The sequence below is a fragment of the Ochotona curzoniae genome, unplaced genomic scaffold, assembly GCF_017591425.1.
Source record: "Ochotona curzoniae isolate NIBS_2020 unplaced genomic scaffold, NIBS_Ocur_1.0 patch75, whole genome shotgun sequence".
In the NCBI taxonomy this organism is placed as follows: domain Eukaryota; kingdom Metazoa; phylum Chordata; class Mammalia; order Lagomorpha; family Ochotonidae; genus Ochotona; species Ochotona curzoniae.
This window is the reverse complement of record NW_024467056.1, coordinates 323,853-342,377: the sequence shown is the minus strand read 5'-3', so window position 1 is coordinate 342,377 and position 18,525 is coordinate 323,853. Positions and strand designations below refer to the sequence as shown.

At 38.6% G+C, this 18,525-nt stretch overlaps 1 protein-coding gene across 1 annotated transcript in view; it reads right to left on the bottom strand.

Annotated features, from left to right (window-relative positions):
- LOC121168203 (MAX gene-associated protein-like) overlaps positions 1 to 18,525 on the bottom strand; it is a 65,571-nt gene that overhangs the window by 24,210 nt on the left and 22,836 nt on the right. Inside the window, exons 6-15 of the mRNA XM_040998091.1 lie at positions 17,825 to 17,956; positions 17,515 to 17,619; positions 15,092 to 15,747; positions 13,634 to 13,979; positions 11,640 to 11,863; positions 10,529 to 10,708; positions 9,840 to 9,912; positions 7,819 to 8,336; positions 5,011 to 5,161; positions 2,818 to 3,441 (exon numbers count right to left, since the gene is read on the bottom strand). Coding sequence (XP_040854025.1) covers positions 2,818 to 3,441; positions 5,011 to 5,161; positions 7,819 to 8,336; positions 9,840 to 9,912; positions 10,529 to 10,708; positions 11,640 to 11,863; positions 13,634 to 13,979; positions 15,092 to 15,747; positions 17,515 to 17,619; positions 17,825 to 17,956 — 3,009 coding nt within the window. The remainder of the gene's footprint in view (positions 1 to 2,817; positions 3,442 to 5,010; positions 5,162 to 7,818; positions 8,337 to 9,839; positions 9,913 to 10,528; positions 10,709 to 11,639; positions 11,864 to 13,633; positions 13,980 to 15,091; positions 15,748 to 17,514; positions 17,620 to 17,824; positions 17,957 to 18,525) is intronic.

Below are 18,525 nucleotides of genomic sequence, written 5' to 3'. Positions count from 1 at the left end.
TTTAAAACGCATTTAAATTTTTAAAAAGTTGATGTTAATTAAAAAAAAAGTAAATGACACTACAGTAACTGACAGGATTTGGAGTAAAATGATATATTTCTTAAATAATTTAAGTCTGAGAAACAATGGAACTAAAAACTAAACTTTTTAACAGTCTAACGACATTAAAAGTAAAGAGAAGCCTGGACTCCTCAATGATTTCGAAGGCATGATGTGGGCCCAGCGTGGTAACCTTGCAGTTAAGAGTCCTCTCCTTGAATACGTCAGAATCCCATATGGGCACCAGTTCTAATCCCAGCAGCCTCGCTTCCCATCCAGCTCCCTGCTTGTGGTCTGGAAAAGCAGCCAAGGACAGCCCAAAAACTTGGGACCCAGCACTTGTGCGGGAGATCTGGAAGAAACTCCTGGCTCCTGACTTTGGATCGACTCAGCTCCGGTCACTAGGACCACTAAGTGAATCAGTGAATGGAAGATTTTCTCTCTCTCTCCTCCTCTCTCTATATCTGATTTTCCAATTAAAAAAACAAACAAACAAAAACAAAAACAAAAAACAAAAAAACTTAAAAAAAGAAACATATTAAAATATACAACATGAACCTTAAGATTCAGTAGAAAACAGTACCACCATCAGTTACCTCCCCACAAAACTACATATATGTTAAACTAACCATTATCTTGCAGGTTTTTGGGGGTTTTTTTGGATGGGGAGAAACACAAGACAAATTCAACACCATTATTCTTTTAATAAAACTACAAATCACAAACTAATTGCAAATATTACTAATCAGAAAATATCAGTAACAAAGAACTGTTGGAGGCTATTTATTTTCTCTAAAGCCCTGCAAATTCACTTTTGCACAATAATTCTTCTTTGTACTCAAAGCATACTTTAAAAACCCCACTTATTTCAACTAGTTAGAGCTGAATATTAAAGTTACCCAAGTATCAGGGTCATTATCACTGTGGCACAGTAGATAAAGCTGCTACCTGTAATGCCAGTTTCCTATAACGGTATCAGTTTCTGTCCTGGCTTCTTTACTTTTGATCCAGTTCCCTAGTCAAGGCCTGAGAAAGTAGCAGAAAATAGTTCCCACATGGAAGCTCCGCCTCCTGCCTTCAGACTGGTTTAAGCCCTGGCTATTGCAGCCATCAGGGGAGTAAGCCAATAGAAACATGGGCTGGGAAGATCAATTAATCTGTTTCTATCTCTCCTTCGCCCTCCCCAACTGTATCTTTCAAATAAATAAACAAATCTCAAAAATACTATGGAAGTATAGGATGTTTCTAAGTTACAAAACAAAAAAAATTTTTTAACTGATAAATATGAAAATTAGAAACTAAGAAAAAGTCTGTTAGCTTATGCATAATAACTAAATGAGTGCTGATTTATAAATTATTTTTATGAGGCAAGAGGAACTAGAACAGCAGGAGTAAATATTAACCTTCAGTACAAAACATAAAAAGGGCTCAGAGCGGCAGCCTAGCATGGGCCAGAATCCCATATGGGTGCTGGTTCTAATGCCTGCAGCCCCATTTCCATCCAGCTCCCTACTTGTGGCCTGGGAAAGCAGTCAAGGACGGCACAAAGCCTAGGGACCCTGCACCCACGTGAGAGACCTGGAAGAGGATCTTAGCTCCTGGCTTCGGATCAACTCAACTCCGGCCATCACGGCCCCTTGGGGAGTGAATCAACAGATGGAAAATCTTCCTCTCTGTCTCTTCTCCTTTCTGTATATCTAACATTCCAATAAAAATAAATAAATAAAACATACATTTTTAAAAGATAGAAAAAAAGATTTTTTTTATTGGAAAGTCAGATACACAGAGGAGGAGAGACAGAGAGGAAGATCTTCCGTCCGACGATTCACTCTAAGTGACTTCAATGACTGGAGCAGAGCCAATCCGAAGCCAGGAGCCTCCTCCAGGTCTCCCACGTGGGTGCAGGGTCCCAAGGCTTTGGGCAGTCTTTGACTGCTTTCCCAGTCCACAAGCAGGGAGCTGGATGGGAAGCAGGGCTGTTGGGATTAGATTCAGCACCCCTATGGGATCTCAGCATTTACAAGGCGAGGACTTTAGCCACTAAACTACCCGTGTCAGGCCCATAAATAAAATTTTTAAAAAAATAAGAGCCCTCAGCTTGTCTGCAGCATAGGCATAAAGTAGACTTCTCTGCTGTCTCGTTATCTTCCCTTACAAAGCTGTACACACAGGGAAAGACACTACCTGTGAATGTTCCATTTCCCATACAGTAGTGGCTAGGTGTAACTCCTCTTTACTTCCCATTCTGGCTTTCTGCTAAAGTGAACTCTGAGAGACACCAGGTTATGGCTCAAATGATCAGGCCTGCTACCACATGAAAAAGCCAGACTAGGCTACAGACTACTAGCTTGGAAGCTGCAAGTGGTTGGGGAGTGAATTGGCAGATGGAAAACCTTTTCCTCTGCCTTTCAAAGCTCTTGTTGCTCAGGTGCACTTCTATTTGTGTTACAGTATCTTTTGCATGTCCTGAGATAATTTCCAACCACTAATTATCTGTCAAAGCTGTTAAAGTTACCTTCCAGGGTGTCGATTATTTTATTAGGGTTCTTATTACAAATTTAAATAGATTTTCAGTGATGTGTCCTAAACTCATATTAAATAGACCACAGGCTCTATTGCTTTCAACGTTTAGTTGTGCAGAATGCCAAATTTTTCAGGATTTATACACACCACTTGATGGCAGAAAACATCTACCATACCTAAGATATTTATAATTCTCACAACTATAGTTATGGAAAGAGCTATAGAGCAAAGCAACTAGTAACAGGCAGGCCTTACCTGGTCTCTGGCTCACTGGTGGACTCCCATTAATTCCCGAGAGTAAAATAGGAACAGAGCCCAGAGATGAAGTTGGTGTGGTCACCATGGAGGAAGATGCAGCTGTGGTCACCATGACTATGGAGGTGGAGGCAGTGGAAGCAACAGGAAGAGTTATGGTTGGAGGAGATGCAACCAAAGAGTTAGGAAAAGCAACTGAAGCCACAGGGGTAGTTATCCCAGTAGTTTTGGTAAGGTTCACAGTGGCTGTAGACAGGGTAGATGTTACAGGGGTGTTGGTATTAGTTTCAGAGACCTCAACAACCCCTGGAGTGGTGGCACCAGAAGAGTAAGTTGTTTCTTTAGTTCCCACGTCAGAAACAGCAGTCATAGGTGTCACAGCAGTAACGTTTTCTAAAAACACTTGAGGGGTAGTAGTGACAGCAGCAGTCACGGGGCTGCACACCTGAGCTGCCTCAGAAGAAACCACAGGTGTGACGACCATTACTGGAGAAGGTCTGATACTGAACTTCTGTGGGCCTGTCAGGGGTTGGGGTGTGCTAACTCCAGGTATCTTCTGCTGCAAGGCTCCAACTTTACTCATCACAAACTGTGTGAACACACCACCAGGAGAGGGTCGAGCCGCTGCAAATAAAAATCTGCAGGTCAAAAATCTTCAGTTCTTATTTTATCTTCATAGTGACGTGCTTTCAATATTTACTGGGCACCAGTGAGTCAATTTCCTATAGGTACTACCTACCTGCATTACATATGCCAATGTCCATCCACAGAAATCAAACACTTCCCTCAAAAAATCAAGCCTTTATAACTTTAACAAGAACAAAGTTGAGTGTTCCTACAAAAGTTCTTTTTGGCTGTGCAACATATTCAAAATGTCAAGCCACTTAGGAGATAATGCAGTTTTAAACAATTTCAACTAAATGGATAATAAGGCCAGACAAGGGTGGGTGTCACAGTATAGCACTAATTAAACTGCCCCTTGCGAAGTACACATCCATTATCTGAGTACTGATTTGAGTCCCAGCTACTTCATTTCTGATCCCGAACCCTGCTAATGCACTTGGGAAGCAATGAGCAGTTGTTCAAATATTTGAGTTCCTGCCACCACATGGGAGGCCAACATGGAGTTCCTTTTCCTGGCTCTGGCCCTGCCCAGGAGTGGCTGTTGCAGGCATTTGGGGAATTAACTATTGGATGGACTACCTCTCTTTCTCTCTGCCTTACAAATAAGTAATATTTCTTAAAAATAGAATTCTTCCCTCAACACTAATTTTAAAACTGGATTCCATCATTTCCCCATCCAAGCACCTATACCTCCTTATGGCTGTCCTCTTATGAAGCAATCAAGTATCACGTATTTGTAAAATACATCAAAACACTATTCAAAAAAAGAGCAGAACGAGATTGTTTTTGGAAAATCATATGAAAGCTGCTTTTTAAAAGCGGTAAAATAGGTTCTTTTTAATGCATATAATGCCCATCCTCTATCTTCACACAATTCCAGCCTTTAGCTAGAGATTTTAGATTCCTGTTAGAGAAATAAGAATAACAATTGACACGTTCACTTAACATTCCTAAGTAGACTGGAAACAACAAAAAGAAGAATTCATTAAACAACTTGTAGATACACTGAAAGCTAAAACAGAAATGCTTCAAAGGTAAATACTAACATTGAAATGTTAGGCAACAGAAAGAGTTTGTCATTCATAGAACAGCGATGAATAGAATAATGCAATGTTTTCAAAATCGTGTTTTACAAGAGCCTTCTATTTTAAGCCTATATATTAATACACCCTGCCAGCTTTTGCTGGATTCTTAGTTTCCTAAACTCAACGCACACACATAATGACTGTTATCAAAAACATCAGTCTTTGTGGAAAAAATAATTAACACTTTAAAATGTTCTTCCTTCTCAAAAAACAAAATTAAACTCTGTTTTTTTTTCTGTACTAATACCACAAGTTTAAAAGCCTCAAAAAGCTAAAGTTCAACTTATTGTTTAACACATTACAAGAGGACTCTTCCTTGCAAAAACTAAAACATTTAAATGACAGACTTAACAGAATAATGCCAAATTCTGGGATTCTCTCATTTTTATAAACTCTGTATCTAAATTAACTCACTTAGCACTGTATCTAAATTAACTGACAAGTCACAGGCTCTCTCAAAATTTTTATGTAAACTCCAACTTACCAATTGGCCTTTTTGCTGGGACAAATGCCTTTGGATTCTTCGCAGGGCGATTTGTTGTGGTGCTGGTAGAAGATGTCATTTTGGAATTGGATGTGGAAGGCAGCAGGGTGCGTGGTTTCCTGGATGCAGCCACCTTGGCATTGGATGCTACCTTGGAGATGACAGTACTGAGGGTTGAGAGGTCCAGGACTGAGGGTCGCAACCTGCCTGTGATATAAGCAGCTAGCCTATTGGCTGGATGCAATGCCCCCATCTGTCCCAATAGCAACTTAGCCTGCGGGTAACTCTTACCATTAACCTGAAACAAGTGGCAAAGAGAAATTTTGTAAAGATAAAATTCTCTTGCTAACTCCTCTCCCTTGTCAGGGGTTTTATTTTTACAAGGTTTTAAAAGTCTATTTATTCAAATTTAGGAGGGGGAAAAAGTGATGGACTTTATTCAAGGTAAAATAAGTAATCAGAACACGAAAAAAAATGCTCTGATTTTATGTTCTCAACTAACCTCATACCCCTCATTTTGTAGTCTGGAAGCAATCTTAGAAATTCATCATTCATGTATTTATATATAAAATACATAGTCAAGTCTAAACAATCATACAATTGTCATTAAGCAATTCTGGTTAACTTATTAACAACCATTAGCAAGACCAGAGGGGCAGCACAATGAAACTGGGGTCTTTTTAGCATCCTTCATGTTTGAAAAACACATGGTGAATCTACTGTACATTGTTAAAGTCACAAATTCATTAGTTTTCAGTTTTCAATAAACTCAACTTCAATACTATTATCTCCTTATCTTGAATACAGGCATAATTTTGCTAGTAAAAAACTCACTACAATTTCAGTCACTCAAATGTCAGAAAAAGTGAGCCAACAAATGAAGTAAATATCTATGCTGTCTCGGTTGATTAGACTGCCCTTCTGGGACACTAGCTCCTTTCTGGTTTGGTTTTGATAAAACAAAACCCTACCATGTTTCTACCCATGTTCTTTCTCTAGGTCATATGCTGGGTGACTCAAACAGATAATCTTGTTCAAGAATTAAAGCTGTATTCTATTCTCTAAGTTAACAACAAATTGGTGAGGAGAATAGCTATAGCAAGACACTCCACTTTAAAGACACAAAACAAAATTACTCTTTGCTACTTAAGTAAAATGATGATTATTCCCAGAGATCTCTAAAAATAAACTTACTATATATTTTTGGTTATATAAAGTTACATAAAAAGTCACGCAGAGCTACCCACACCTGTTCTTTTGGGAGAGGCTTCAACGACTACTCAGTAGCTTCTCCTAAGAATATGGCAGGGTGAATATCTCTGATCTGAAATCCTTGAGCTCAGAATCTCTGCATTTAAATGACAAAATATGGGGGATAGAATCCAAGCCTTAACACAAAAATTATTACATATTAAGTATACCTTATAAAGAATCTACAGGTAATTTTATATAATATCTTTAGAACACACCTAGGTATACTTAAATAGGGCCAGGTACAGAATTTTTCAGTTGTCATGTCAGTGCTCATATGAGTTTCAAATTGTAAAGCATTTCAGTTTTTTGATTAGACACACCCAGCAATCTCAGTAAACAATTTTAGTTAATAGAACTGACGTCCCATGTAGGTGTCAGTTTGATTCCTGGCTGCTCCAATTCTGACTCAGCTTCCTGGTAAATGTGTCTCTGACAGCAGAAGATGGCCCAAACACTCGGGCCCCTGCATCCATGTTGGAGACCCAAACGACAAAATCAGGCTACTGGCTCCTAACTTCAGCCTGGCACAGCCCTTGACCATTATGGCCATTTAGGGAATGAAATCAGTTCATGAAAGATATCTGTCTCTCCCATTCTGAGACTTAACTTTTCAGATAAATGAGTAAATCTTTCAAAAATATAAGAAATACCAATAGAAGCAATTACAAAGCACTAACAAGAAAAAACTGCAATGAAGTCTTTTAACTAAGAGTATCTGTCATATCATTAATGCAAAAGTCCTTAACCCAGGAACGTAGTCAGTCTAGTAAAAATCAAGTAACCTGGCAGTAATGTTGCACATCTCTACACATTTGCTGCTCTGACACTGACTCAAAAGTGTATTTAATGTCACTTAGCAAGGAGATCATATCTCCTTGACTATAAAGTACACTTGAGAATTTCTCTTTCCAAAGCACTTTTTGTATGTCAGTATAACTTTAACCAATAAAACTTGTATTGTCCAACAATGATCATTACATTGACAAAAATTCTAAAGAATTAAAAAATAAAGCTTCAATTTAAAAATGTTACATATTTGAATAACATCTTACTAAATTAAACTTTTTAAAGATTCTAAACACAGACAAGGAGTTTTCAATAAGTTTGCAGAAAATGCACATTATTATACTTTTCACCTCAAAGCCAATTTCAACTTCTTACTATCCCTAACATTTCCAACACAGTTTTGCTTTGAAAATTGCTTGCTAATATTAAATTCCCAGAGGTACAGTGATTTCCTGACTACGTCTCCTTGTATGTCAAAGTTATCACTCCATCTAGACAACATAGTTCAAAAGAAGCAACTTTATGGAAAGACCAGGAACCAAGTTATAAGCTAATACAAACCTCTACATTTTTAATCATGTGTTTCAAAAATACACTCTAGGTTTGCATCTATTTAACTGAGGCCTATTACAAAAATGGGTAATACTTTATCCCAGATCCTAGGAAATGTAAAGACAATGACATTAAGGGTTGCCTTAAGGGCTCTGAAAATTCAGGATGTCTCCTAAGTATAAAAGGTGCTGTACCCAGATTAAAGGTAATTCTCACCTGGATAAGCCCAGATGTGCTTGAACTGGGTTTACGTTTATAAGCCACAAGCTTCCCCGCAGGCGAAAGCCCTGCATAAAAAGGCAGGCCTTTGCCTCCATGTAATCTCTCCCTCACTGAATCCAGAGCATCTGTCTGCACAGAAGAGAGATCATCCATTTTCCCAGGGGACAATGGACCATCAGGAGTCTCTGATCCAGATTTGTCAGCCATATCATCTTGGTCTTGACATGATGGCATAGAGATTTTCACACGGGAAGAATAAACAGGAGGGTTCTTCTCACCCCGGCTCTTTCGCTGAGAAGCCAACTCAATGATGAAGCTGCCCACCTTAAGTGACTGTGGCATGTTGCTATTGATGTGTTGGGACAAGATGCTCAAAATCTTGTTCCGATCCTCTTCCCAGTTGCAATCTGAGATGATTTCTATCAATTTGGTGGGCCCACCAGGTGAACTCTGATGCACATAAGAGGTAGAACAGGATTCCCCTTCATTGGAGGAAGACTTCCAGCTCTTTTCTGATTAAAAAGGAGAAGAAGAAAAAGAACACTTCTGCATCACAGCATTCTACACTGAATTTTGAAAGAAATGCCAGTGTTTCTCACTCCCACTCCTATGTGTCTCCTAGTGTTAACTTAATATCTAGGTTGTGAATGTAAAATTTACAGTTCAAGAATTTTCCAGAAAGAATAAAGATTCCAATGAGTCTGACTACAGGAAAGTTTTCACTGTCCTGACGACCAAGCTCTATTCTGAAAAACCTGGAACTATTAGGTAAGAAAGTGTTCCCTTGTAAAGCATTACCTACAATCAAAGTGAAGCTTATCTGACATATCTATGTAAGCAAGATGTAGATGCTTTCGAACTTGTGAAAGTTAGTGCTAAAGAATAGTAAAGAAGACAATATTCTGGTTTTAACAACAACAAAGTGCATTCTACCTGTCTCTAGTTTCTACTGCAATAGTTTTGAATTATTTCTGAGCTTTCATGTGATTCCTCTGTGCAGACTGAGCAACTTCCCAGTGTATTGTAATGTATTTCTATCTATGGTAACATGTTGATTAAATGTATAATTCACTAGACACCCAGGATTCAATGGCATAAGTCAACAGTCAATGTGTTATAATTACATGTATGTCAAGGATGCAGGTCCTGGTGAGGTAGGGTACTCATGCTCTCAGGCAAGTTCTCTATGCAAGCAGCCTCCCTTACTCACCTCAATACACTATAAAATTATCATTTTTATGAGTATCACAACATTTAAAAAAGCAATGTTTCGTGTCAAATGTTTAAGAACCAACAACAGTAAGTAACTCACTAGTTGCTAACTCTCAACACAGTAATACAGTGGTAGCCACTACTAGAAAACCTGGTAGTAGTTCCTCCTTCCTCCCTTTGCATTTCCCCCATGATAATAACTATAAAGGATCTTACAGGTAGGGCTTATATTGTGGGGCAGTGGGTAATGCTACCACCTACAACACTAGCATCACACATGGGTGTCAGTTCAAGTCCTGGTAGCTCCACTTCCAATCCAGTGCTCTGCTAATATACCTGGGAAGAACATCAGAAGATGGTCCAAGTGTTTGGGTCCCTGCTATCCATTTGGGAGTTCTGGAAGAAGTTTCCGGTAATATGCCTGGTCCAACCCTGGCTATTGCATTTTCTTGAAGAGAGAATGAGTGGATGAAAGATCCCTCTCTTTTTCTCACCTCCTCTCTATCACTCTGCCTTTCAAACAAATAAATAAAAATCCTTAAAAATATTGCTGAGCTTTTAAAAAGTTAATGAAAATATCACTAAATGTCTCCAGTAACAATATGCAATAGGATAAAATAAGAATAGGAGTGTTAAATACATCAAGTGGGTATAGAATAACTTTTTGTCTCTCTTTTTAGCAGAAGTTAGAAACAGGACAGGCAGACATGTCTTCATTGCTGGTTTGGGTACTCCTCCATAATTACTGTAATCCAGACCTCTATAATTACTATCAAATTACAAGAAGGAATTCTCATTCTAACCTTGTGATTTATCAGAATCCTCTTCCATGTCACAAGAAAGTTGTTTTAAGTTCTGCTGTTCATAATCAGGTTCCTAAAGAAGGGAACAACACACAAATACTTCAACTTGACATAAAATACTGTCTACAGAGACCAGGACATTAAACATTAGGTTTGTCACAGAAGTGATATCAACACAAGGATTTAAAATACCAGTAACTTCATATCTGTACACTCAGGTATGCTATTCCAATACACAACTCTAGGCAAAAACACTCCATGATAATGACTGAATCATAAAAAAAAAAATACACACATATACAAATACAAAGAGAAAGAACCTTATTCTATTAAAAAAAGGAAAAATATATAATATCTATAAGATAAATTTCAGCTAATTAAATAACTAACATAGAAAGATGCAAATTTCAGTAACTGCAGATAACAACTTAATCAAAACAGGGGTGTTTACATTATTTAAGAAATTGCTCCAGAGTCATACAGAGTAAAATTTTCAATCATCATAATGTAAAGCTCATCTGAACAGGTACTAACAGAATTAAATGGATATTTTTGTACTAATTTTATGTTATTTAATCCATCTCTATCGTACAAGTAGAGGATACTGTTCTAATATAATAATATACAACTGCTAACATCAGCAACAGAAAACTGCAAGTTAAAAAGAAATTACACAACAAACAGTTCACCTTTGCATTGTGGTTTTCAGGACTAGCATGACTCGAACTCTGCTGAGGAAACGATGGAGTTGGGGATGGGGACAGAGATGGCTGTCTCTGCTCTTTTTTGCGCTCATAAACTCGAACTCGGGCACAAGTCATCATACTTTCGAAGTACAAGTAGACTGGATCTTTGTCCTCTTCCCGAATCTGTAAATTTCATACAATATAACATTCCATACAATGGGAATAAAAAGTCTTCTAAACAGGAAAGAAAATCTTGCTTAGTTTTTGTTGATAATTTTGCTGATAATTCCTATGTATGGTCCACAAGTAAATTAATCTTGGAGCAGCTAGAAAGCATCTGATTCTCTGACAGGAAATTTCAGATCATATCAGAGCAATGCTTCTTAAATCCATCTGGTAACAGAATTACCAGTCCATCACAGATTGATACTCTGATAAAATACACTAAGTAACTAGAAAAACAAAATACATAACAGTGAAGCTCAAGATTACGCTAATCACTTTGCTGCAGAAATTTTTTTTCTCATTTTCTACATTTTCAATACAGATCAAAAACAAAAAATTCTAAATCAGCATGTTACAGACTACTGTGCTGCATTATCATAAAATATTCTTCAAGTTAATGGAATAGCAAGTAAAAGCGCAATGAATTCAATCACCAGAATTGCTTTACTTTCACTTATCGGTTTTCAAAGTCTTACAGTAAGTTATTTCAAACTTTGAACTTTAATGCTACTACTTTATATTAAAAGTTTTAAAAAATATTTTAATAATGCTTCACTGTTAATCACTTGAGCATTTTAATTACTCAATATGTTAACACCATGAAAATAACAGTATCCTTAATAAATTTTTTACATGTAAAAACACCTTTCTATCATTCTGAAAGTGATTCGGTTATTTTAAGAATCAATACTATTCACCTCTTCTTTAATAACATTTTTAAACTTCCTTCAAATACACTGATTAAACCAGAAAGAAAGCTAATTTCTTAAAGACATATTGTTGAAGGCAGAATGATCTAACAGAATAACAACCAAAAATGTGCCTGAAGCTCATCATCTTTACAATAAATTTTTTCAACTTGCATTTAAAGATGAAACGCCAGGCTTACCACAGGATTGGGTTTGGGAGTATATGTCCGTGCAGGTTTAATTCCAGTGAGCAGCTTGCCCTTCACAGGAGGTAAAACTTCCGGCTGAGGCAACAACAATGGTTTCACAGGTTCGATAACAGAAGGCGTGGGAATATAGACCGGCTCTGGATCTACTTCACCTTCTACTTTCACCCACAATGGGTAATGTCGAACAGGCTGTTCAGGCTCTGTTTCACATATAGCTTCACAAAAAGGAGGATAGATTTTTAGGTGCTTCCAGTAACTCAGAGTTAGCACTGGTACGCTGCCATTCACAACAGGTAAGAACTCATTAAAACAGCAATGTACAGTGGGTTAAGCCATTGTTTGCAAAGCTAGCATCCCATAACAGAGCAGTGGTTTAAATCCCAGCTGCTTTGCTTCTGATTCAACTCCTTGCCTGAAAAAGCAATGCAAGAGGGTCTGAAAGTTTGGGCCCCTGCAACCCATGTGGAAGACTAAAATGGACCTGGAGCATGCTGGGCTATTTCAGGCAAATGAGGAATGAATTCCCAGTGGAAAGAATGCATCCCCTTCTTCTCCATTGCTCTGCCTTTTAAATAATACTTTGTTTTGGAACAAGACAAAACAAGGCTGAAAGTAAAACAGGTGGTGCACATAAGAGGAATTACACACAAGTCTGTATTGCACATTAAACTACATTTTTTCAAATGGGAAGCTGCGATGTTCTACAGTGAAAATAGCATGTAGAGACTCTAAAACACAAGAAAAACTACATTGTTCAAATTCACCACTTTACAAATACACATACGCTGTCTTTGTGCTAACAGCTTTAGGAGGAAGCAGATGATGATCCATGTTATTTGGGTCCCTGTTACCCACATGGTGGACTCAGGTGGCATTTCTGATTCCTGGTTTCAGAATGTGGGAAGGAACCAATGATCGGAAAACACTCTCTTCCTCCCCCTCTTTAGTCTTCTTCCATTCTTTGCCATTTTGTCTTTCAAATAAATAAATCAGTCTTTAAAATACAGTCACAAAAACTCCTCAGTTCATGGTAAGCAACAGGACATATAAACAGACATGCCCCCAAAAAAGGAATTATCTTATAAACAAAAAGATATTCTACATAATGAAATCATAATCAGCCTCTCTGAATGAGATATAAAGATAAAACACAAAGCAAAAGGATGAAGTAATATATAACATGGGTCTATATCTATGTCATATTTTATCCAAAAAGAAAATAAGCTTTTCAGAACAGAAAAATGTACGTGGGCCCTTGCACCCCCCCTGTGGGAGACCTGGAGGAAGGTCTGGTCCTTCATTTAGACTGGCCAACCTCCAGTCATTGTGTCCATTTGGGATGTCAACTGTCAACCAGCTGATGAAAGATCTCTCTCTGGATGTCTCTCCCTTTCTCTGATTTTTCCTTTCAAATAAATACATGAATCTTTAAAAAAAAAAAAATGCCACAGGGGTCTAGTGGTTAATGTCCTCGTCTTGCACATGCTAGGACCCCACATGGGCACCAGTCCTAACCCTGGCTGCTCCATCACCCATCCAGCTCCCTGTCTATAGCCTGGGAAAGCAGCAGAGAATGGCCCAAAGCCTTGGGACCCTGCACCCGCATGAGAGACTTGGAAGAAGTTCCTGGCTCCTGGCTTCAGATCAGTTCAGCTCTGGTCATTGCAGCCACTTGAGGAGTAAATCAGTGGATGGAAAAACTTGCTCTCTGTCTTTCTCTCTGTAAATCTGACTTTCCAGTAAAAATAGTAAGCAAATCTTAAAAAAAAAGATGCTCAGCTCTGGTTTTCCCCTATTTTGTCCCCAAATCTCAAACTACTTGGTGAATGGCTTCAACCACAAGCAAAGATTTTTACTAAAAACTTCTTTCACATTTTAATTTACTTTTATTTTGACAGACAGAACAAGAGATCATCCATCCATATATCTACAACCAAGGCTAAGCCACAAGAAAGACTATACTTGTTTTAATTCTCAATACTCACTGTATTCAAGCTTCTTCCTTTTCTTTTTCTCTTTTAATGGCTCTTCCTCTTCCCTCAATCCTTCTTCTTCTTCCTTTATGTCCTCTCCTACAGTATCATAAAATACTGGATCTCGGTGAGTAGCTTTCCTTTGGAAAGATTTAGTTTTGGATCCCCCTTTAACAAGCACAACTTTTCTTTTCAAACAAGTACAGCCAAACATACAGTCTGGTCGACGGCAATGAGCAGGCTGGCGCTTCTCCAGAGCTAGACTGGAACACACACAACCCAGTCGACAGAAGTCATTGTTGCACGGGGGAGCTCGTTTCTTTATGATTGTGTGGATGGGCTTAGTTTTGAGAGACGCCTAAAGTTAAAGCATAACGTTACAATTCCACTAACCATCGCCCTCCACCACTACAAGCTTACAACATATTAGTCCACCTTCTTTTCTGACTTTGAGTACTATTCCACAAATTAATACAGATTCATAGACCATGAATGTAACCAGGGCTCTGGACAACTCCATTTCAGTGCTCAACACAAACAAAAGAACAAAAATTCTCACTAATTATAAACAAAAAGATAAAAAATAGATGCATTATCAATAAAAATTATATCTAATGCTATGTGACAGGAACATGGGTGAGACCTAGTCTGTTTCACAAAATATCACTGGTATACAGCCTGGATCATTCATTTACAAAGTAGCCATCCCATATGAGCACTTTTTGTGTCCCAGCTGCTCTACTACCCATTCAGCTCCCTGTTAATGCAACTGAGAGAGCAGCAAAAGATGGATCAAGTCATCCTTGTGGGAGATGTGGATGGAATTTCAGGCTACTAATTTCAGCCTGGCCAGCAATGGCCATTGTGGTCATTTAGGGAGTAAATCAGCAGACAAAAACTCTATCTCCCCCTCTCTCTAATTCCACCATTAAAACAAATAAATCTTTAAATAATAATATTATTATCTATAATCCACATGTAGTCCATTTGATGACCTTTGGCTCTAGAATACAGTCCCAGATTTAAAAATGAAAGGCGCAGAAATTCATTACCAACATGCATTTCCATCACTTCACATACAAAGGCTGCGAAGACAGGCGCAGCACTAACTAATCAAAAAAAAAAAAAAGTAACTGTAAAATCTTGGATCCTCTTAGATTTTGTATCTTTTAAGCAGAATTTTCAAAGCTGTTTAGCAAGATCAGCAAATGCACTTATATACATGTTGGGATTTTTACACTGGCTAGCTGCCTTTACACAGGAAAGTTGTATCTCCCTTGGCTAACAGGAGGAATCCACATTTGTGTGTCTGTCTAGGTATAAAGAACAACAAATGGGAAGACAGCTCTTCAGCTGTGTGCTAATTAACTGCTTAGAATCTCCCTGTCAACCCATTCTCCTTCACCTGCATCAACCTTATTTTAGCTAAGTACTCATAAATATGCTTACAAAAACACAGCAGATACTTACTTGAGCAGTAAGCAGAGTTGTTAGAGACACATCTGCTCGCTCTTCAGTGATATAAGTCCTTGGTTTTCCTTCCCATAGTGCACAGTCTTCCAGGTCCATTAGCTTCACCTGAGATTTAGACAAGCCTGTAGGACGAGTTCCCTGTGGCTGTTGCTGTTGTTGTGCATGCCGCAAACTAATTTGCTTTGGAAATATATTTTCATCTAAAGTTGGCACAACAAAGTTATTCACCTGATTTTCTGAAACAGTGCTTGAAGAATTCTTGGCAATCTTATCTCCTGGAATCACATGAGAGTGTTTCTGCCTTGGTGAAACAGGGTATGGTAAAATGGATTTGTAAGACGACTTCGTTCGGCCACCGAATCCTGACTGTTTGTTTTGAGATTTTGCCTTTCGAGAGGCAGGGGGAGCAGAATGAGGTTTCAAAGAGTAAGAGGTAGAAGGGGAAATGGTAGATTGTTTCTTTAGCACACTGTCAAGTGTTCGCACATAAGAAGTACTCTTGGTGGGAAGCTGGTATACTACAGGAGATGTGGGAGCATTGGAAGAGAAACCCATGCTTGTTTCCATCAGTTTGCCTTCATTTTCTAAGTATTCATCTAGCTTATCACTGCAGAAAGCAGAACGGTTCTTCAGTGAACCTTCTGAACTCCCACCTAGAAAAGAGACACAAGATACTAACAATACAGGATACATGTTTATAAGTCTTTGGAAAAGTACACCAAAAAAAGACAGGAGGATTAAAGTATAAGCTATTGAACCTTTCAAAAAGCCCTTCACCAAAACAGAAGGGAAAACATAAAATCAAGTAAAATGACTTGAATCTCATAAATAAAATTTAGCCTCTAAAATTAGTCTATAATTATGAATTATTGAATTTGACTTTTGTAAGAAGCTAACATTAACATAAGACATCAACCTTTGACAGTTTTTAACTACAGAAACCACAAATAAGTAAAACTATAATTGTAAAAAGCAGAATTAAATCAAAATACCTCAACAGAACATGGAAGGATTATTTAAGAGTCTAACTGATCTAGAATTCAAATAAAATGTTAGGAACAAGATAAAGCCAAAAAGGCAGACACACAGATACAGAGTTCTCATCTGTTGGTTCATTCCCCAAATGCCCATAACAGCAATGGGCCAAAGCTGGGAACCGGGAAAAAAATCCAGTTAGAATCAGGAGCTGGATCCAGAAACATATTCCAAATGCTCCACTATATTACTTAACAGGGTTCTAAACTGCTAAGCTAAGCACCTGCTGTAAACATCTAGGATCTTTCTGTTTGTTTTTCCTGCTTATTTCAGAGGCGGATAAAGAGAGCTCCCATTTATTGCCTCACTCTCAAAATCTGCAAAAACCAAGGGGTCACGCTGAACTTCATGCTAGGCATGTGTTTGCAAGGAATGAATCTCAACTGAACTTGAACTATGGTTATGCAACAAGGTGGAGGAATCCACCATGGGGGGAGGGGTATGGGAGGGGTGGGGGGAATCCCCAGCGCCTATAAAACTGTACCACATAATACAATGTAAACAACAATAAAAAAAAAAAAAAAAAAAACCAAGGGGTCAAAGCTGGGAATTCAGTTCCACTCTCCCACACAACTGGCAGAATTCCAGTGACCTGAGCCATTACCACTGCCTCCCAGGGTGTGTGGCAGCAGCCAGTTAAAAATTCAGAAGCCAAACCCAGGCATGTAGTCCATGTACTCTGATACAGTATAGCAATTCTTCATACTTAGCCAAACTCCTATTTCCATTTACTTGGTTTTAATTAATCTTTTAAAAAAAAAAGATTTAATTATTTTATTGGAGAGTCAGAGAGGAAGAGAGACAGAAAGGAAGATCTTCCATCCAATGATTCACTCCCCAAGCAGCCGCAACAGCCGGAGCTTAGCCAATCCGAAGCCAGGAGCCAGGAGCCTCTTCTAGGTGTCCCACATGAGTGCAGGGTCCAAAGGCTTTGGGCTGTCCTTGACTGCCTTCCCAGGCCACAGACAGAGAGCTGGATGGGCAGTGGGGCCACCGGGATTAGAACCAGCACCCATATGGGATCCTGGCACTTTCAAGGAGAGGACTTTAGCCGCTAGGCCACCATGCCAAGCCCATTTCCATTTACTTGAAAGCTACTACCAAATATTGGTAGAGATGAGCATCACACTGTTATAACACTGTACAAAGATTCAATGTTAATGAAAAAAAAGAGCCTCATTAAATAAGCAATGAGAAGGAAGAGTAAGCAATAAGAGTCCAAAAGCATACACAGTCAAAATACCTGAAATTAGAAAATAGGAAACAAGTAAAACTCAGCAAGGCAATGATTTCTAGTTCATTTTAAACCATGGAGAAAACTTACTCTTAACCAAAATGTAGTGAAATTTTTCAGAAGATAGCTACAATTTTAGAAAATAAGTTACCTTCACTCCTAGATGCCGAAGCACTATGAAGCTTTCCTCGCCATCCTTTGATCTTGGTAAAGTCATTGGTCTTCCCTGTCCTAGAAACAAAGGGAAACCCAGTATCTACAAAGAAAAAATAAAATCAATGACCAAAATTCTACCAAGCAAATGTAAAAATCACTTATGAGTACTACATCAGTAGACAGAACATTTACCTTAAAATATTCTAAATTTATTCAACAAAGGTAGTTTTTTTATTTATACAAAAATTAACCCAAGCTTTAAATAAGATAAACAATGGTTGACTTTAAAAATGCTATCCACTCACCAGGAGAGGCAGGGTTGGTTCCTGTATGATTCCAAAATGGAAAGCTAGTAGCTGGAGCCAAAGGCAGCTGTACTCCCAAGTATTTAAGATCAATGCTCATTGTTGGATCCACTGAATTCAATTTTAAGCCCACTATAAGAAAAAAGGAACACAAATCAAATGATCTCTCTTTTCATGTTATTAATCTCTGGCAGGGTATTCAGAAAAAGTAAGCAGAGTGAGCATTTAGACAGAGCAGCTTAGTTGCCACTTGGGAAATTATCACCCCATACCTTACCTATCACTACTAACCCACTTCTAACCTAGCTTCACTTCTAACCCAGTTTCCTGCTTACGCACAGCACATCCTGGGAGACAACAAGCAAGGGCTTAAATTCTTTTGTCCCTGTCACCAATAGAGCCTTTGGCTCTTGGCTTTGCCTGACCAATGCTGTGGACATCTGAAGAATAAATAAGCCTGGTAAAGTTTTCTCTCTGCTGTTCAAACTTTAAACAAGCAAGCAAAGCAAGCAGCTTGGGGGTGGCATCATGGTGTAGTGGCACCAGCAAAGTATTACGGCACAGGCTGAAGACTTAGCAGCTCCACTTCTGATCCAGCTCCCTACTGATGGCCTGGGATAGCAGTGGAAGGCAGTCTAACTCCTTGGGTCCCTGCAATCACAGGGGAAACCCAGAAGAAGCTCCTGGCTTCAGCCTTTTCT